Here is a 20102-nt window from a genome sequence, read left to right as displayed (position 1 = left end):
CCTATTCAACCAAGATCTGTCATATCAGTGAATTGGTAGTTTGTAAAGATGCCATCTACTTTGCCTTGCTCTTAAAAGCATGTATAAGCATGTGCAGTCTTCACTACTATCACATTATTGAGATAAAACTATTTTGGATTGCATGTTTGAATAAAGAATGATCCATCTCTTGTCAACTAAAGGACATAAATCTTGGATTATGGTTTGATTTTTTTTTTTTTAAATCACCATTTGAAAGAACTGAGATTTGGCACAAAACCTCTTTGGATTAGCAATTTAGAGTACAGTTATTTCTTTCTTCACTCTATATGCTGGTATGTGATCTCATGGAGAGACTGTGTCTAGCCTCATTGTAATAGTAGCTCACAAGACAAAACTGTTTTGAGTCTGTTCTTGAAGTTATTTGCTCTAAGGCCATGTGACCTTATGTTTAGAGATTTTTTTCCCAGGCAACTGTGTCTATATGTAGCTAAGATTGATGATAAATGATGCAGAACATGAATTAGATGGTGCATTAACCAACTTACAGCGGGCATTTTTTGTGCTTCGAAATTCGAATTCTAGGCAGGACAAAATCTTGGTCTCTTTAAGTTATGTTAAAGAATATAAGTAAACTCAATTTGCAATGCAACTTCAGCCTACGTTGAACATTATATTACTATTTCATAGCAGCTAGCTAGTGAACATTCAGTTTTCTGCCAAAGCCTCGCAGAAGCAATCAAAAATGTACAATAGATTCAGGACCAAAGCTTACATTAAAGTCCTTTGACAGCACTAGGATTTTGTTGCATTTTGAGGATTAGAATATCAACTATAAATATTAGCGGACGGAAGGCTGTGGGTGGAGTAACTCATCTAAACCTAAAAGATTAGAAATGAATGAAGAATGAATGGCAAGCTTTAAAAAGAAAAACAATTCAAAATTCTATTTTGCAGGCAGGGAAAGATTCATCTTGCATGACCACTGTGCTGCTGCTGGCCAAGACCATTATATTCAGGTCCTGCTGTTTCTCATGGGTCTGCTGATACCAGTCCCGAGTTACCTCTGTGTCATGTGTAGGGATTAAAGTGACCTGAATGAAAAGAAGATTGTCATTGTCAGATTAACTATAAAATATGGTGGTTCTGCTTGCAAGCAAGACCTTATTTCAAACATTTTGAGCGACCTCCTCTCCTAAAATATAAACACATGCAATATAATTTCATGCATAAAATCCCATTTTTACTGTGAGACAAAAAAAACTTGTTAAATAATTGGCTTTTATCTTGTCATTGTGCTAAAGCTAACTAAAACTTTTTTTTCTTCTTCACAAAACTAAATAGATTTTTTTCCAACTACTTTTATTTTTAAAACTAGTACAGTAAATAGGATATTGAAAATAAAAAATATAAAAATAAAAACATAAATATAAAAATATAGGATAAAATAAAATATTATAAAAATATTATATTCTAAAAAACAGTTTAGAAAACAGTAATAGAAAATAGTAATGTAAATTTTCAAACAAATCCTTACATTAAACATATTTAATTAATATTTTGAGTGAACTGTGACAACCCAAAAAAATTTAGTTAAAAAAATATATTTTTGAAAAGCCTAAATTTTTTTGCCTACTCCCTAACACTCCTTGTGTCCCCAGATACCAGTTTAGAAACTGCTGTTTTGGAGTATTACTACAACAGACGCACCAACTTTGTTCCATGACTTTTAGTTTTTAGTGTAAAGTCAAATGGTACCTGGAGATTAGTGCCCCATTGCGCTTTCCCTTCTAGGAGTGCATCTAGAACTGCACGACTGGGTTCACCACTGCCTGGATCATTTCCACTGACGACGTAGTATGCTGCTCGCACTCGCTTGAAGAACTCTTGATCAACATTTTTAGCACTGCAGTGGTTGGGAATGTAAGCTAGGTCGACATAGATGGATGGTCCAGGTGGAGTCCCAGTGCTGGATTTCAGGTTGGAGCCTAAACATTTTTAACATTGGTTATTTGATAATTGTCTGGCTTATACCGATTATGTTCGATAAACAATAAATGGACATTATAAAAAATAGCTGTACTAGTTTGTCTAAATAAATTAAAAACAATGCATTAAAAACTTAAATAAAGTGAATTTAGGCATCACAACATTACAGTATGAAAAACATTAATTTTGAGATTTAATAGTAATATAAATAATATAAATAGTGTTTTTGAACATTACTTTAAGTGAGTGTTACATGACAGCAAAGGTCATTTAAATGTAAAAAATGCCAGCTAAATATTCAATTTCGACAGATAAATGAATAAAATCTAATGTATCATGCATCCTGATAGTTGTACCTGCATTACTCTTAACACCATTGACCAATCCTCTTCCTGGGTTGTATATGTCACCCCTGGATCCCTGTGTCTCAGACATTTTGGACAATCGTAAAGTCTTCTCTGAATCTTTTCTTTTAAGAGCATGAGGTGAGGAGTCTTTGGATGTCTGCTTCACAGGGGTAGTAGATCTCCTGCCTTTTGCATCTCCTTTACGTGACGGCGATGCAGATTTTCCCAGTGTCTTCCTCAAGCCTCTAGTTTTAAGGTCTTTCTTCACTGGCCGTTCTGTGTGGGTCTGGCCATTAAGAAGGGCCTCTGGGTCCACCATGCACACATCAGGGTGTGGTGGGTGAGGAAGAGGGTCTTTCACTGGCATGGGAGGGGGATCATGACTCCTCGGGGAGGAGGAATGATGGCTTCCTCCACTGCTGCCAGCTGCAGACATTTTGTCTACTGGTAGATGTTCTGCATCTTCATCAGAGTCAAGGTTTCCTTCTGCTGTAATTGATGGACATTCTTCAGTCTCTGGAGGAACATCTGAGTCAGACTGAGATGGGAGTGACTCGCTCAAAGATGTAGGAGGAGTTTCCTCCCCTGCTAGCATAATGCCGTGCCCTGTTGCTGTACTGCTCGGGATGCTGTGCGATCCCTCCTTGCTTTCCTCTTGGCGACTGTGGGGATGACTATGCTGCTGCTTGTGGGATCTCCTTTTGACAGAGTGCTGCTCACGCTCATCATCTCTTGAATGATCACTTCTGGCATCTTCCTCTTCCTCCTCACTTGATAACCCATGTGGGCTTGGATTTATAAAGGACGGCGAGATATCTCCTTTACGGTGTTTGAAAAGCGAAGGTGAATGGGAGGATGTGGCCTCCATACCGAGATCAGAGGGTCGAGTAAATCCTTCATCTGACTTCTTGGAGACCTCAGGGTAACAAGCCTGTGCTCCTGATGGTGGAGTTGGTGGATGTTCTTTTGAATCATACTTCACTTTCTCCTCTTCAGCCCCCTCTTCCTCCTCTATACCTTCATAAACATCTTCCACATAGCCAGACGGAGCCTTTAGACATACAACATCTTCATGCTGCATTGTGGACGCAAGGGTTTTTTCCTTACATTCCTTTTCTACAAACATTTCAGTTTGTTCTACCTCTTTCTTTACTTTTGACTCTTCAGGTTTCCCTTCACTTTCGCTCTTTTGCTCTGACTTCTTGCCACAATCTAGGATCTCTCCCATCTTTTCTGACCTCACTTCAACCTCCTTTTCAGAATGTATCTGTTCTTCCTCCACTGCTTTATGTTTTGCTTCTTCTTTCTCATCTGTCTTACTTTTCTCTTCATATTCCATCTTGCTCACTTTTGCTTCTTCAATTTCAACCCTTTCCTGTACTTTCTCAGCCAAGTCTTTAATTTCCTCAGACTTCTCTGCCCCTTCTTGCTTCATATACTGTTCACTTAATGTGCTAGTACTGAGAGTCCCACAAGCTGTGACTGGCACCTTCTGAGAACTTGTAATCTCTGTTGGTCCATCTGTGCTGTGCGGATCAAATGAATGTAATGTTGTGGTTGAGGGTTTTACATTAGTATGTTGCTCTGGTACAGATGCTGTGCTTAATTTTTCAGAAGCTGAAGATATTTCACACTCAATTCTGCATGGCAAGGTTCCTTCCTCAAAATAGCTTTTGTTATCCTCAGGCTCATCATCAGAGGATTTTTCTTGTGAGTGTTTGTCTGCAGAGTCAGCCTTTGCCAAAGGTACAATGTCGAACTTGAGGGATGTGGAAGATGCCAGCTCAGTTGGGTGAGTTGTATGCTCAGAAGTTGCTGATTCTGGCAGTTTTGAAGAATGTGTTTCTGCTACATGTTTAGGATCAGAGACTAGATCCCTGTCAGATTTAATGCTCGACATATCCTCCTCTGACTTTTCCTCTGCCGATGATGTTTGATCCTGAAGAAACGATTTGGATTCCTCCAGGGGACTTAGAGGAGAAAACCTGGCAAGACTGGATATTGACTCAGCTGTTGTTGTAGCAGGTGTCATTCGATCTGAGACTTCCATATATTCATCTTTTTTTAAACAAGGCAAATCCATAACGGGTGACTCTTCCTCTTTCAGGGATGAGTACTCAAATGATATACTGTCTCCATCTGACCTTAGTTGGACACTAGGAATAGTAATCTGTGGTTCTAGCCCTTCTCCAAGGTGTTGACCAGTTGAATATGAGGCAGAGGTTGAAGAAGAGTAACTAAAGGATGAAGATGATGAGTAAGTTGTATCAGACATGGCTGCTTGAGCAACAGCTAGGGATTCAGACACTTCATACTTTTTATCAGAAGTTTTCTGTGGTTCATGTTTGTCATCGCTGGATTTGGGTATGTCAGATAGGACTGAACTAGTATCTTCTTTCTTGCACTGTTCACGCTCCTTGCTGATTACATCATGATGCTCTCCATGTACTGATGATGGCTTTGCTGTGGGGGACATTTTTTCTGTGTATGAGTCACCAACCATGTCTGTCTGTAGAACTTTTGCAGTTGCTCCTAAAGCTAAGGAACCAGTAGTGTCTTCTTGTTTCGTTTCGAGTGGTTTAGATGTAGTCATGGTATCAAATGCTGCTTTAGACTCTTTCTCAGACATCTCTCTGGCACCCTTTTCAACATCCAAGTCACTTGCATTTTCCTCATCCTCTTCCTCTTCCTCATCCTCATAGTCATCCTCTTCTTCTGCAAATATTTTTTGGCTTCTGACCAAGCATTCCTCGGTCTCTGCACTCACAATCAATGTCTTGCTGGAAAGAGAATCTGTTTTGCCAGTGCACTCAACTGCAAGAACATTGTCATCAACTTTCATAGACTGCCCTGAAGAACCAGGAGTGGCGGTGCTGGGGTCTTCAGCTGATAACCTGGCAGGAAGCATGTCCTTTTCAGGTGGTGAGTACCGACCAGAAGAAAATGTGTCACCTTTGCTTTCAGCTGAATCCAGTTTGTTTTTATCTTTGTTACCATGACTTGATATTGGACTCTCCATTTTGTTCTCATCGTAGGCAGATGTTGATGAAGTTGTTTGACTCTGAAGACTTTGATCTTCTGATGATGTGAGAGGGCCTTGTGGAGGGGAAGCTTCAGTCACGTGGGTTTTGGTCTTGTCCAAGTCCTCTGATTGAGACGTTGCCAATATTTCATCTGTTTTATGGTCTTTCTCTTGCATATCAGGTTTTGAAAGGCAGGAAGCAGATGTACATGGTTCTTTATCCAACAATTTAACATGACTCTCATCATCTTTTCCTTGAGGAGGAAAATGTGTGACCTCTTTCTCCTTCTCCTTTTCTTCTCTCTCCAATTTCTCTGATTTGTCTTGCAAATCACTAGAGGCAAATGAGCTTGAACCTGCTACCGAAATGGCTTTGCTGTCATATTTAAAACTATTGTCAACAAAAAGATCTGGTCTCTCTTCTCCAACCAATTCTTCCTCTTGGTATCGCTCCTTATTGTCTTGCTCTGAGTAGGCACTGTGGCTGCTGTGAATACTTGAAGTCTGGTAATCAACCTTGCTAAAAGACACTGGCTCATCATCCCTTTGTTCCTCTTCTGAACATGTAGCTCCAAGCAACGAGGCCTGACTTTTTCTATTGCCATCTAAATCTCTATCCAGACTAGGGTACTGGTCTTCTTCCTCTCTTTCTCGCTCAGTGTCTTTTGAAATGGGCTTTTCATAAGGCTCATATTTAGAAGCTTCATAGCTTTCTTTTTCCACTTCATACATCATCTTGTCATCAGATTTTATTCTCTCACTATCAGCCTTTTCAGCACATTTCTCATCAGCACTGTCCATCTTTTGAAAATCAGAATGTGACTCTAACCCTGGAGAGGCAGCTTCTCGTTCTCCTTCCCTTTCCCTCTCATCCTCCTTCTGAAGTTTTGTGGCTTCCTTTTCAGAGATCAATGTTTGATGTTGACTATCCTCAACACTGCCTTGATTGTCGAAGCTAGGCAGTGTGATACTCATTGGTTTGCTCTCAGTAAGAGTCTCTGTGACCGTTTTTTTACTTGTTTCTGCAGTAGGTGAAAGTGATGTTGTATCAACCTTGCACTCCTCTGGTTTAGTTGATGAGCCACTTGAATCTCTAGTCAACTCTTTCTCTTCTAAATGGGCCACAATTTCCTCTTTTTTCATACTTGTCTCAGGTGGTTGTGCAGAACTGCTTGCCTTTGGTTCCTCTAAATTCCATGGTTCCACTGATAATGGTCTTGAACCAGCACCTCCCATACAAACAGCATCTCCTTCATCCTCCTCTGTACTTTCATCTTCATCTGAAAATTTGGTTGGAAATGTAGTTTCAAAGGTTGACTTAATGTCTTTTGTTTTGTCTACAGTTGAGGTTTCTTCAATGCATTTTTCTTTATAATCTAAGTTTAATTTGAATCCAATGTCTGATGAAAGAAATGTATGTGTTTCATGTAATGATGCGTCTTGTTTGATATCTTCTTTAGGTTCATCTTTCAGTTCCAATTTCTCTTTACAGGTCAGATCTGAGGTCTCAAACATTTGTTCTGAAGATTTATCCAGAGATTTCTGTTTGGCTCCCAAGTCAATTTTTGTGTCTAATTCATCGGACACCAATTTTGACACATCTTCTTTCATGAATTGCTCCTCAGACTCTTTGCTAACCTTTGAATCAATTGTTTTATCTTCTACAATGGGAAGGTCTACAGTACTGTGTTCTGATTTTGAAACTACAGATTTAGATTCTGATGTAATCTGTTCTGTCTTTTCTTCTACCACAGATATGGCCTCAAGTTTTTGTTTTGTGTCTGATGGTGCATCTGTCGCCATACTTGTTTGAGATACTTCAGTTACGGTATCTTCTGTGTGTTTTTCTTCATACTGTTGGTCCTTCTTAGCACCCATATCGGTACTATCAGATAGTGATTGATCCGTAGATATCTGAAGCTGAGTATGCTCCACATACTTATCTTTAGATTCATATGGTTTTGAGGATATGTCTTCAAACTCAACTGGTTGTTCAGATTTGACAAATATGCCTTTGCTTATTTCATCCTCTTTAGCTTGCAAAACTTCTTTCTCTGATTCTCTTATTGCCAGGGAGTCGCTCTTCACTACAGATTCAAAATCAGATTTAGAGATGGTAAGCTTATCTTCTTTTTCATAAGTCTGACATTCTGTAGGTTCTTCGTCCATTTTGAGAGTTAGCTTCACAACCTCTTTGTTTTTGCAATCCTGTTCATCTTTAGCAGACAAATCTAATTTCTCAGATTCAGACAGCAAGACTTGACCTCGGATCAATGCTGGTTCATCTTTAGATTCTTGGTCTAATATTACTGAGGAATCCATTTTGTCTGAAATGGATATTTGTGTTTTGGATTTAGTGTCTTCTACAGTTTTTTCCATATATTGGCTAGTTTGGTGCACATCATCTGTGTCCTGTGAAATGATGGTATGTGAAATTTGAGGCTCTTTTTTGGAGGATACATCTGCTTTTTCTAAATGTTGTGTGGTTTGAGTTTCTTTCAATAGTTTCTCCTTCAAGTCTTCATCTTGTTTACTAGTAATTTCAGTCTCACTTTGAGTTGCCCCTAATATATGAGGTTCCATCTCTTGCACAGACTTTCCTTTAGATTTTTGTTCATCTTTAGCAAACACTTCTGCATGCATCTCTATAGATTGAAAATCTGGCTTTGAGAGGGAAATTTGCTCTTGTGTCACAGATTTTACTTCCTCTTTATATGTATCCTTAGATTCTTCATGTTCTTTGGCAGCTGAAATCTTTTTCTCATATGTCAGCCCAGCCTCACTTTTACTTTCCACCTTTTCTTCATCATTTAAGGCAACATCTGTTTTTTCACTTAACTGTTGTATTTGAGATTTGAGGCCATCTGTGTCTTCCTTAAACTGGGCTATACAGATGAATGAGTCAGTTTCCTCTGAAGCCACATGTTCAGGTATAATATCAAGTGACTCTGATTTCTGCTCAGAGGTCTTTTCAGGTTTAATTGTCATATCTGTCTCTACAGTGTCCTGTGTCTCTATATGAGATGTTGATGTTTCTGCTTTGATGTCTGGGCTTTCTAAAAACTGACCAGATGCATCAGTCAGATCTTTCTCTTTGGATTCTTTTACCAAGTTAGAAGAAATTTGGTCTTTCTCTGATTGAATTTCTTGTTTCTCCTGTTTCTCTATCTCTGACCTATCCAGAACTGCTGGAGAACTCTTATCTTGAAACTCTTCTTCATTCGCATTTTTCGTATCATAATCCTCTTTAGGCGGCAATGCTGCCTTTTCAGGTAAGGCAACATCTGTTTTTTCACTTAACTGTTGTATTTGAGATTTGAGGCCATCCGTGTCTTCCTTAAACTGGGCTATACAGATGAATGAATCAGTTTCCTCTGAAGCCACATGTTCAGGTTTAATATCAAGTGACTCTGATTTCTGCTCAGAGGTCTTTTCCGGTTTAGTTGTCATATCTGTCTCTACAGTGTCCTGTGTCTCTGTATGAGATGTTGATGTTTCTGCTTTGATGCCTGGGCTTTCTAAAAACTGACCAGATGCATCAGTCAGATCTTTCTCTTTGGATTCTTTTACCAAGTTAGAAGAAATTTGGTCTTTCTCTGATTGAGTTTCTTGTTTCTCCTGTTTCTCTATCTCCGACCTTTCCAGAACTGCTGGAGAACTCTTATCTTGAAACTCTTCTTCATTCGCATTTTTCTTATCAAAATCCTCTTTAGGCGGCAATGCTGCCTTTTCAGGTTCTGATTTTACATCACCTTTATCTGCCTCTGCATACTTTAATAATTGGTCTTTCTCCTTATGCTTTTCTTCAGCATCATCTCTCTCACTATCCTTTTCTTTCTCCTTCTCTCTTTTCTCTTCTTTGTCTGTGGATGATTTTAAATCAGAAGTTTCTTCAACGTCATGATCATCAGATAACTTGCTATCTTTATCCTCAAGAATTACAGCCTTACTGCTCTCTTTTAAGTCCTCTTGAACTTCGCCCTTCTTTTCAACACTTGGATCAGGCATTACCTTTGTATCACTAATTTCTTTTGGTGGTAGAATTGATATACTTTCTTTTTTAGCTAAGAAGTCCTCAACAAGTGGAGATGGTGCAGAGGTTGCTTCCTGGATTGTCTTTTTTTCTTCCTCCTCTGCTTGAGGTATTTCCTTCTCATCTAAAATGTCAGATTTTTGTTTCTCACTCTCCTTTTCAAATTTAATTTCAGTGGGGCTAAGTGGCACTCCTTGTTCTTGAAGGGTCTCTTTAAGGAGCATTTTATCTTTCCTTTCCACAGGTGACATTCTGAAGGGAGAGTGAGATGCACTAGGTGGTCCAGAATGTGTAGGAGTAGCCATTTTCACAGTGCTGTCATCAGGGCTAATACACCGGTCTTCCACCTCTGGAAAAACACTAGCTTCAGAAACAGGAAGCTTAGAATCACTGTGCAATGGGGAAGAGAGTATTGTTTGTACTTCAAAAGAGGAATCCTCCCTTGGAGGTGACACTGATGCCTTCTCCATCTCAGGAGGTGAGAATTTTTCATCAGATGAAGTATCAGGAACTAAAGGCACAAGACTTTTGGGTTTGTCCATTTCTTTCTCCTTGTGTTCAAGTTTATCAGGTGAGGCATATCCTTCTTGTAACTTTCCAAGTGAAATGTCAACATTTGGTGTTTGATCTTCATATTCATCCTCCTCTTCATCATCGTAATGAGCAGCCAACTCAATTCCCTCGGTTTTACCTTCTAAGGGAAGTGGAGGAGATTCATCAGAGGGAGATGATTTGAAGCACTTGTCCTCCTCTAAGGAGGATGTTGGTGAGATGGTTCCAGCAGAATGTAGGTACTCTTTTTCTTGGGTGGCCTCAGTCTGAGTAACCGGTTGAATGGTGTCCAAGACCAGGGAGCTTTTTCCAGTGTCTTCAGTCTGAGGTGCTGTGACTGATGCCACTGACTGATCTTCCGCAACGGAAGTGGGTAAAGAAGACAGTTTGTCATACTCTGTTATGGATGTTGCTGAAGAAACATGTTCCTCTTCAGCTAATGGAGCTGCGAGTATGCTGGTGTAGATGGAAATAGCTGGCTCCTGTGCACCCATCAATACTTTGCCTGTCCCATTGCCCATTGCAGCTGCTTGTATTTCTCTCATTCCAGGGATGGCATCAAAGGAGCCTGGTTGGTCTGGGACAGAGACATCATAGCTACCAACCTCATATTGAAGGTGTGGTATCCTGTCCTCTGCTTCTTCGTGGATCTCCTCATCTGAGATGGTTTGCTCAGTCTCAGAGTAACCTGGTATGGTTTCATCCTGGATATATGATAAGTTTTCTGCTGCAGCAGCTCCTTGGGCTGTAGAGGTAATGCCAGCTGTGACACCTCCAACATTTGACAAGTATGCATCCTCTTCTTCCTTGATTTTCTCAGCAGAGAGATCTTTTATTTCTTCATCTGCAATGGCATCCAAATCCTCTGCCTCCTCTAACTCAGCTTTTTCAATAACATCCTCTTCTTCAAGCTGCTCCTCTTCTACGTCAATCTTTTTTACCTCTGCTTGTTTTTGCTTCTCCATTTCCTCAACTTCATGTTTTCTGTCCACTCCCTCCAAGTCTTTGGATTCCTTTGCTCCCTCTTCGTCCTCTTCATCTCCTATTCCCATGTCTTCCTCCTCCTCCTCCTCCTCCTCTGTCTTCTTAACAGGCTTTATCTCAACCTCCTCCTCATCTTCATCTTCAATTGCAGCACCCTCATCCTCAAATTTCTCTAATTCTGATGTTTGGGGCTCATCCTGTTGTTCTTTTACTTCTGCTGATGGCACTTCTTCGATTTCTGCTGATAGGGCTACTTCTTTCTCTGTAGTTTTCTGTTCCACAATATCGGTTTCTGTAACATGATCTTGTTCTTGTTCCTCAGCAGCACTTGAAGTTTCATTGTCTCTTTCACCTGGTAATCTGGAGACAGTAAGGGCACTTTTAGGGGCTTCAGAGTGATCTGTCGCTTCAGTAGGTCTCATTTTATCAAAGTCTTTTGTTAAATCTTTAAGAGTAGATGGAGAAAATATAGCTTCTCCTGTCCCATTCTCCTGTTTATCATCCTTGATCTTCTCAGCCACTGGTTCTGCCTCAATCTCTGCACGCTCTGCCTTGACAGTTGTAGGTTTGCTCTTTGTTGTTTTGGATTTACCTTGAGTTTTGGCCTTGTGGAGGGTCTTTCTGACCTCTGGTGTGAAAGGTTTCAGGTCAGGTTTAGTAATTTTCCTCAGCTCAGGTTTTGAAGTGTCCTTGGCTTTAAACTTTTTCTCATCTTTTTTCAAACCATCATCTTTTTTAATTTCACGTTTTTCTTTCTTAACTTCCCTCTTTTCTTTGTCTTTCTTTTCATCCATTTTGGACAACCTTTCCTTTGGGTGTTTTTTCAGTGATTTCTCCTTCAATAACTTTTTCTTTTCTGTCACTTCTGTTTTCGGTTTCAATGGCTTGGTGTGCTTCTTTTCTTCTTTTTTCTCAATCTTGTTCTCTTTGACAGAGTCACTCTTCGTTTCGATTATGGATGCATCCTCATGCTCGTCGGTTTCTTTCTTAGGCTTAGTTGGTGCATGAGTCTTGGGAGATGATTTGAGACTTTCTTTGCTGTCAGTTCTTTGCTTTAGCTTTGTTTGTTTTACAGCTGAAGGTGAAACAGCAGAATTGATGTCTTTTTGTGTGGCTACTGGATACCGCAAGAAATCAAGGTGCTTCAACTTTTCAAGCCCTTCAAGGATTTTGTTCTGAGGTGCATTTCCAGGGAATAAAACCCTTATGATTTTCTCTGAAGGGTTGGCAGGAAGCCATACGACGAGAGCAGCAATAGATGTCAAATAAGGTACAGATATTTCTCCCTCTTTTCCATTGGGAAGCACTATCCCTGTCTTGGCCTTACTGTTACCTGCCCACTTCTGCATGAGGAACTGCATTTCCTTACTGTCTTTCACAGGGTTCAGGACAAACATGTCCAACCTGCCCACACCCATCTTGTGAAAAAGTGTAATTGGCTCAATGGTATTACTAACCACTCGAAAAAGAGGCTCAGACTTAATTCCCAGCTTGCTGAGGTACTGCAATGTAAGAGAGGCTTCCTCAATACTTCGCTTAACTTTCAAATTCGATTCTGATGTGCGAAGCTTCTCAGGTACATTGAAGAATACAACTCCGATCTCTGGCGATATCAGGTTCTTCATCCAATCACTGTAGGTGGTTGAGCCTTGAGACTGCTCTTCCTCCTGCTCTGCAACCTTCCTTTGAAGGAGTCCATTGATCCCAGGAAGATTATCAGCACCAATATGGGTGAGAAGGATAGAATCAATACGATCTAAATGTCTGACAAGCTTCCAAAAGCATGACCTTCTGTCAGAGCCACCATCAATCAGAATGTTAAAACCATTGACAGCAAAAAGCGCAGAATCCCCCCGTCCACCAGGAAAGATGTAGCAGCAAGGCTTTGAGAGCTTTAAGAATCCTCCAGACGTTGGAGGCTCAAGAAGGTCAAATGGGGATGGTACATCCACAGTCTCAGATATATATTCGGTAAACTCTGTGACCCCCTCCATCTTAGGGAGTATGGGCTCTGGATTAAGCCTATAATTCAGCAACTCCCTAATGTGTTGCTGTTGTCCCAGAGAGTTCCAGCCTGCCTCACCACGACAAGACACAGTCAGTGATCCCCGCTGTCCAGAGCTGGCTTTAACCAGCAAATTACTGACCTACATGAGGAAAACAAGTAAAAAATGAGTGAAGATATATTGTGCTTTATCAATTTGAATACAATTATATTATCTAAACTTACTCCAGGATCAGCAAACACATGTGAGAAGGTTTGATGACTGAGCACTCCGGTCTGGAGAACCAGGTCACCTTGGTCAGAACTCTGCCCACTCAGGACCAGTAGTTTATGCACAGCTGGGTCAGATATAAGACAATGGATCTAGGACATATTAAGAGACATAGAGGGCATTTAAAACACATTAGTGTATTAGAGTCAGTCTGTTTGTAGCAAGGTTGTGCTTAAACAAGGTTATTAAGTCCAACATCAAACCTATTCATCAATCTTTATTAGAAACATACAGCACCTTGTCCAACAGAGATTTTCTTTAAATAACTTACCTCAGAGATAACAGTATCTTCTGATGGGTTTACTAATACAACCGTCTCAAGAACATCACTTTTGTGGTGCAGAGTCCTTTGTCCTGGAAGAAAGAAATATGTTTTTTCTTATTTATATTCAGATATTAAGTTACACATTTCTATTGTGACTAGTCTCGATAGCTGCATTTCCACCACAGGAACTTTCCCCAGGAACTAGGGACATTGGGGTGGTACTCTGTGTGTTTCAGAAGGGACAGAAGGGACCAGGGTCTAAATGAAGTTCCTGGAAAAATGTCCCCCACAGAAAGTCACTGCTCACGAGGTGGTACTTAAAAAAAAAAAACAGGAACTTTCGGGGGTGGGCCTTAGGTGCTGAACATGGTGATTGGTTGAGTTCACACAGCATTTTGATTGGTTGATGCCATGCAGCATTTTATTTCAACCTCCATTTTTAAAAGTCTGTTGCGGTGCATGCAGTAAGAGTTGTTTGCTATTCTAATCAACAATGGAGTTTAAAAAAATATGACCGATGGATTGACAACGAGGTTCAGGCTTTATTAAGCTTAGATGCCGAGGATGAAATCCAGCGGTAACTGAAAGGTCGCGCGCAGTCCTACGACACCGGATTAATTTCCCTAATATTCACATTACTTAAGACCGCGATGGAAACGCCAACAGAATCAGGTCTGGGGGGTGGGGGTGGCCGGGAGTTCCTGGGACAAATTGTTCCGGGTAATTTCGGTGGAAACACGGCTTTTGAGCCTCTTCATGATTTTCATGATTTAAAACAGATGCAGCATGGAGAGGTACACAAGTTAAAGGTCATCCTGTAAAGAATGATATTCTTTTTTCATAAGGCTATACCCTTCTTGTTTTCAACTTTGTGCATGTGATTGAATGTTAAATAAGTTAATAATGATAACAAAACTGTTTATCATGGTGATTTGTACAGAGGCTTTGAGGATTTGCACTTAATTCTAAACAGACAGTGACGTGCGATTACCTGCGTCTGTCTTTGAGGTCAAGTCATATATATTCGTGAAATGGTTGCCGTGTCCAAGGAAAGCAAAATATTTGTCGTATCACCCTTTTAACGTTTAAGGGTTTTACCATGAATGGCGTCAGCATTCCCATCGCGTAAGGAAGCCGCTCAAAATTATCGCAAGGGAAATTCCTTCACCGCGACAGCTCTACTATATAATGATATACATTTTTATAATTTCATCAAAGCTGCACTTTTCTCTTTTATTCTGTTCATTTACTGTCCAAATGAACTGAGATCAACTTAATGAATCACACTTTAGGATGAATCAATTCACTAGATTGAATCTAACTTTAGGACAAACCAATTTAGGTTACTTGTTACTGGGAAAGTGTAACCAAAACTGTATGCCAGTATTCTGAAAAAAGGGAAACAGACTCATCTAAATGATATGGGAAACGTATTTGGGAAAGCGCTAAATGCTTTTTTATAACTGAAATGCAGCAGCCAGAGCTGAATCCTCCAAATGCATGTCCCGTAACAATGCATTGATTTGTTCATTTGAAAGTCAATGATAGCAGCCATATGATTGATTAATGTTAATCAAAATGAATGTCCCTGAAAGGCATAGCTATCACTCAAATCAATCTTCATTGATTTAGAAAAGGACTCCAAGGTGTACAGTATAGCATGACCACAGCTAAAAGACAACCTTTAGTGCAATGCATTTCAAGGACAGTCCTGCAAGAGTCCTGTTAATGAGACATCATGGATGTTTGGATTACAGTCAGAAGTAAGGGGTTTAGGGCTTTAAGTGTATGTTACGATAAGAGGATATCCATGTGAAGCTAATAGGGAGAAATCACAAATGCAACATTAGTCTTTACATCGTCTGAAGAGTCCAGTCCAAACACATTTATCCTGTGTTTTCAGTTGTGTAAAGGGTTATAAGAGCAGGGTGTATGGAGGAATTAGAGGGATAATCAAAGAGCTGCTGAACGCAGCACGACTGGGGTTTGGACCAAGCTGGCCTAAGCCCAGTATTGCTTCAGTGAGCCAGATGGTGTGGGATGGAAGTACAGAAGTGAAAGTACAACATATGTGAAGACTGGTGAGGCAGATCTCACCAGGACAAACTGAATGCAAATAATACAGGCTGCCACGGAAACGACAAACTAGTAGCTCCGACCCTGCTGCCCTCTGCAGAGTGACAAAGTACAAATAAACAAGAAAGGTATGAAAGTCTCAGGCACAGCAATGCCTCCCAATTGGCACAATGCCCAAAGCAACATGGGTCTATTGGCTTTTTGTAATTAATACATTGCGTGTTGCCCTCTTTGTTGTTGTTTGATGAAAATCTTAGGAGGAGGCAGAACTCAGATGATTAACAAATGTATGTGATAAAAAAATGACACTTTTTTGAACTTTTGACAATCAGAATTAGCTGAAAAAATTAGAGCAATAAAAAGTTTACATTTTATTTGTGGAAGAATCTTTACAAACCTGCAATCAGAAAGAATTTTAAATGTGTATATCTGTTAAAAGTGAATTTTGTCAACTTTTAGGAGTAGGGCTTAAAAACCACAAAACTCCTTTGCCATTTTGAATAAACAGATGGTTTTGCAGAGCAGTGTGTTCAGCCAGCTTCCAGTTTCCACGACTCCCTTTGGCATTTTTCCACAGTCACGAAATAATGGGAAAGAATGTAGCATTAAGTCCAAGGCTAAGTTAAGGTATCCAGTGTATCTGTTAAAGTGCAAGCATCTTCATAACGGCTGATTATTAATTAATGACTTAGGTTTGACTACAGAAACATCTTAACTGCATTAGCATCATAAAACAGTCATTTTTTAAGATCTCAGTGTAGAGATCCAGTCCTACCTCACCTGACCCGCTTGGTATAAATATCCGCTCATGAATTAGAGCACTCTGTTAAAATAAGCTCAAACAGTGCTGTGATAGAAGACAGACCAAGCATCCGCACTGCTCCAGATATTTTGCTCTAGATATGGTCACCCAAGAGATTGAGGCCTCTGGAAGTTTGGGAACAGAATCGCCTCATCCGAGCATCTAAAACAGTCACTCATGCCACCATCCTATGTGCTTTTGGGAGCAAATAACCTTCTGAACAGCACGTCTTACTGTGAGTGTATTTTGAACACCCGGTCGAAAATAAATACATCAATAATTAATTATACTTACAGGTTGTGATTCTAAGGAGCAAGTTGGTCCAAATAAAAAAGGGTATTGTCCCATTTGTAATGGATAAGCATTTTGTAAATCCCATTTAGACCTCACATAGACCTCACATGAGAATAAATCATCAAAAGGCTATACTGCTGTTGTATCGCAGTGGTAATGTTAACCACTGACTCTTTACATCCTCATCCTTTGAAGAAGTTTTTTTTAAGTCTTTTGAGAGACAATAACTTTATTTATCGTCACTTTTGCTTCAGAACTTCGCAGATCGTTTACATTGACAGACAGCTACATTACACATTGCATGAAAGATAATATTCGAAAAAGCATAATAGGAGCACTTTAAAACATTAGTTTACCAATTAACATGATTTCTGCCTGAGTCCTGTTTTGTTTTCCATCGGCTATGGAGGTGAAGACGACAATGATTCCATGCTCATTCATAGCGTCATCAAGCTTTTATGAAACAACAACCTCTAGCGGCGAAATTTACACACTGTGCCTTTAAGCCTCCCATCATACTTCTCTCAACCAGTGGTGTGGACTAAGTCTGGATTGATGACACATTTATGGGATTACCATAAACCCTTTAAAAGTAACATTAATTCTCTCCGTGGTGAAAAGCTAGTTAGATAAAAACAAACACCTGTGGTGCTTTATGCTTCATAAATGTACATGTCATATTTTAAATAAAAAGAAATGTCATAATATTGCTAACCTCTGTGTCATATGTACATGAAATTGGAATTAAATGGCTTGTTCCACTGGGATAAACAGATTTAGCATCACTAATACAGTGCAATCGCTGAGCTTTAGGAAGCCTCCGGAGCTGAAATTCAGTTGTGGTAATGGGCATTTCGTTTCCAACACACGCTGTAAGCGGTAACCCGATCACAACAGACTGGGCCATCTGGCCAATCAGAGCAGAGTAGGCTCTCGGAAAGAAGGGGTTTAGAGTATATTATGAGAAAATGAAAGTGTTATTTGACCTTTGGTGCATGTAAAACTGTTGTAGAAGACTACAAAACAAAATTAGAAACCTTTAAAATAGCATAATAGAGGCTCTATAAAGTTTTATTAACGTTACTGTAGTAAGAAGCAGGGGAGGGCCGAGAACACCGGGACATTTTCCGTTGCTGTTTTTATTATGTTTATATGCCTTATATATGCTTATCGGCCGCTGCCCCTCTTTACGTTTTGTAGTTTATGCATATCTTATGATTAAAGTTACGATTAAAGTTGTTTAACGTTTGCCTCTTACGTCCCTGAACTTGAACTTTGTTATGTTTGGTCACTTAAATTCACACTATTTTAATTCATTCGAATGAAATAGCCGCAAATGTTTAATTTACTACTCATACAGGTCACTTTATCTGACAAATTAAAATTGTGGTGTAATGCAGCCCTGTTTTACTTGGTCAAAACAATCGTACTAAATACATTTGAGTGTGTTGAAAGTTAACATTAATCTGTCCATTAGCTCGGTGGCTGGTATGAGACACTTGTTGCACACTGCAGTAAGCTAGATCGATATTAGAATTTCATATTAATAAAAACTGGATGAAAATAAAAACTTGTGTTCCTAAATGAAATGCAATTAATTTTAAAATATATTTTATGGTGGAGAAAATGCTATATTACTGTTACGGTACGTAAGGCATGGTACGTTACTAGCGGTAAATCAAGAAATCGAGATTCAAACAAGAAGACTAACTGTGTTGAGCTATATAACAATGATTAGTTTTTTGTCAATAAAAGTATCCAAAAAGTTACTCATCTGTCTAATAAAATGCATATTTAAAGCATATTATAACACATTAAAACGTATTTGCCGTTTCCTTGCTTTCTACGGAAATCAAGGGTAGCACAGATAAGTCATCACTGACAGGCGAAGCAATGACATTGTACGTTACACATCAGTTAAAATAACTGATTTCTCTGGATTTAAACATTGTTGGAAACATTTGGGATAATGTAAGTACACAAGTCAACAAAATATATAACATTGTTTTAGTGATTTTTGGTGATTTTCATCCAAAAATCTCACATATTGTGCCTTTAAAAAGACCATTAAAGTAATAATCAGAAATTATTATAAACTATAGTTAATATATAATTGTACATGATGAAAGTGCTCCATACGCTCTATAAAGCCCTAAAACAATACTAACACTTTGACGCTCCATGTTGCATCTACACAAGAAGCGAATGCCCTAGTTTCTTCTGGTAATCCTAGTCCTGTGATTTGGCAATGCCAAATGATTCTGCTGTTAAGCATATTAAAGCCTCTTTTATCGCGGATGTGTCACTGAATCTCAGACAGCCACCTGGGTAAAGGGTGTGGCAACGGCACAATGCCCCAGCATGTTGTGATTTTATGCCTTATTTGCATGGATTTCTGATATTAACTTTTATACTGGCACCATACAAAGTTCTTTGGTTCACAGAACTCAAACATAGTAACATCTGATAACTTGCACAATAAGTTGGCAGTCCACAAATGGAACATAAATGAAGCAGCATATGCAAAATAATCTTAATTTTATAAAAATGATTGCACATATTACATTTTAAGTTTGTGCATTGTGAAAAGAGCACATTATGTAAGATGTGGGCTAAGGAGGAAGCAAGTTTTAAAGAAAGAAAAGGGTACGAGAAGATTGTTGGTGCTGTACCACTGTTTCCTGGGGGGCCAGAAAACTCCAGCCTAAACCTGAGCCAACTATGAGATCATGCCACCACACAGACCGTTCATTAGCATTTGAAGCCACATCTTTGTGCTTCTGAATAAGGGCTGGATGTTTTTCAACACTGACGAGACTCAACAACTCTGTGCCATTTTACCACAACGTCCTGGTGCCACAAAGACTTCTTATCATTATAAACATAATATGGCCAATAGGCAGAAACAAAAGAACAATTAAGCATTAGACCTAAGAAAATATTAAGTGCTTTTTATAAAAGCAATCTTTTATAATTGGCCTTATTGAGTTAAGCACATATAGCTAGCACATTAGCAGTTCAAATAAAGGAAAATGTCATGATACAGCAAGTGATGGAAAAATATACACATGCTCAGATGTTAATAACAGGTTTAAACTGCAATATAGAGGCTTGCTTATGAAACATCTTCTGAGAGAACATGGGTTTGTTCTATGAGTCAGCATCTCCTCTGAAATGTCAGTGTTTCCTTGGTCCTTTAACCAGATGATTTATAGACTTAAAAATTAGCAACTGACAGGTTGAGGTTTCAACCTTTTTTTTATTATGTACAATACGTCTAATAATAACATTTGATAGTATGTAAATAGATCTTGAATATTCATTTTTCCATTTTTAAAGTCAAAGTATAAGGTAATTTTAATGGAAATCATGTGCAATGTTTCATGCATAATTCATTTAATATTAGAGTAAGGTATTCAGAAGTTACATGAACAGAACCAGATATGTTGTATTTAGGCCTATTATAAATCTTTTTGTTTTACA

The 20102-nt window shown here is 39.2% G+C and overlaps 1 protein-coding gene across 3 annotated transcripts in view; it reads right to left on the bottom strand.

The window, feature by feature from the left end:
- Positions 1–221: 221 nt before the first annotated feature.
- Positions 222–20102, bottom strand: part of map1ab (microtubule-associated protein 1Ab) — a 35762-nt gene continuing 15881 nt past the window's right edge. For all 3 annotated transcript variants that reach the window (XM_084094251.1, XM_084094252.1, XM_084094253.1), the window contains 5 exons: positions 13454–13536; positions 13137–13274; positions 2325–13053; positions 1738–1967; positions 222–1073 (listed from right to left, as the gene is read on the bottom strand). In XM_084094251.1, coding sequence (XP_083950377.1) covers positions 918–1073; positions 1738–1967; positions 2325–13053; positions 13137–13274; positions 13454–13536 — 11336 coding nt within the window. In that variant the 3' untranslated portion in view covers positions 222–917. The remainder of the gene's footprint in view (positions 1074–1737; positions 1968–2324; positions 13054–13136; positions 13275–13453; positions 13537–20102) is intronic.

The sequence above is a fragment of the Abramis brama genome (assembly GCF_963993115.1).
Source record: "Abramis brama genome assembly, chromosome: 20".
NCBI lineage: Eukaryota > Metazoa > Chordata > Actinopteri > Cypriniformes > Leuciscidae > Abramis > Abramis brama.
The sequence above is the reverse complement of the archived record's forward strand: the minus strand, read 5'-3'. Positions and strand labels throughout refer to the sequence as shown.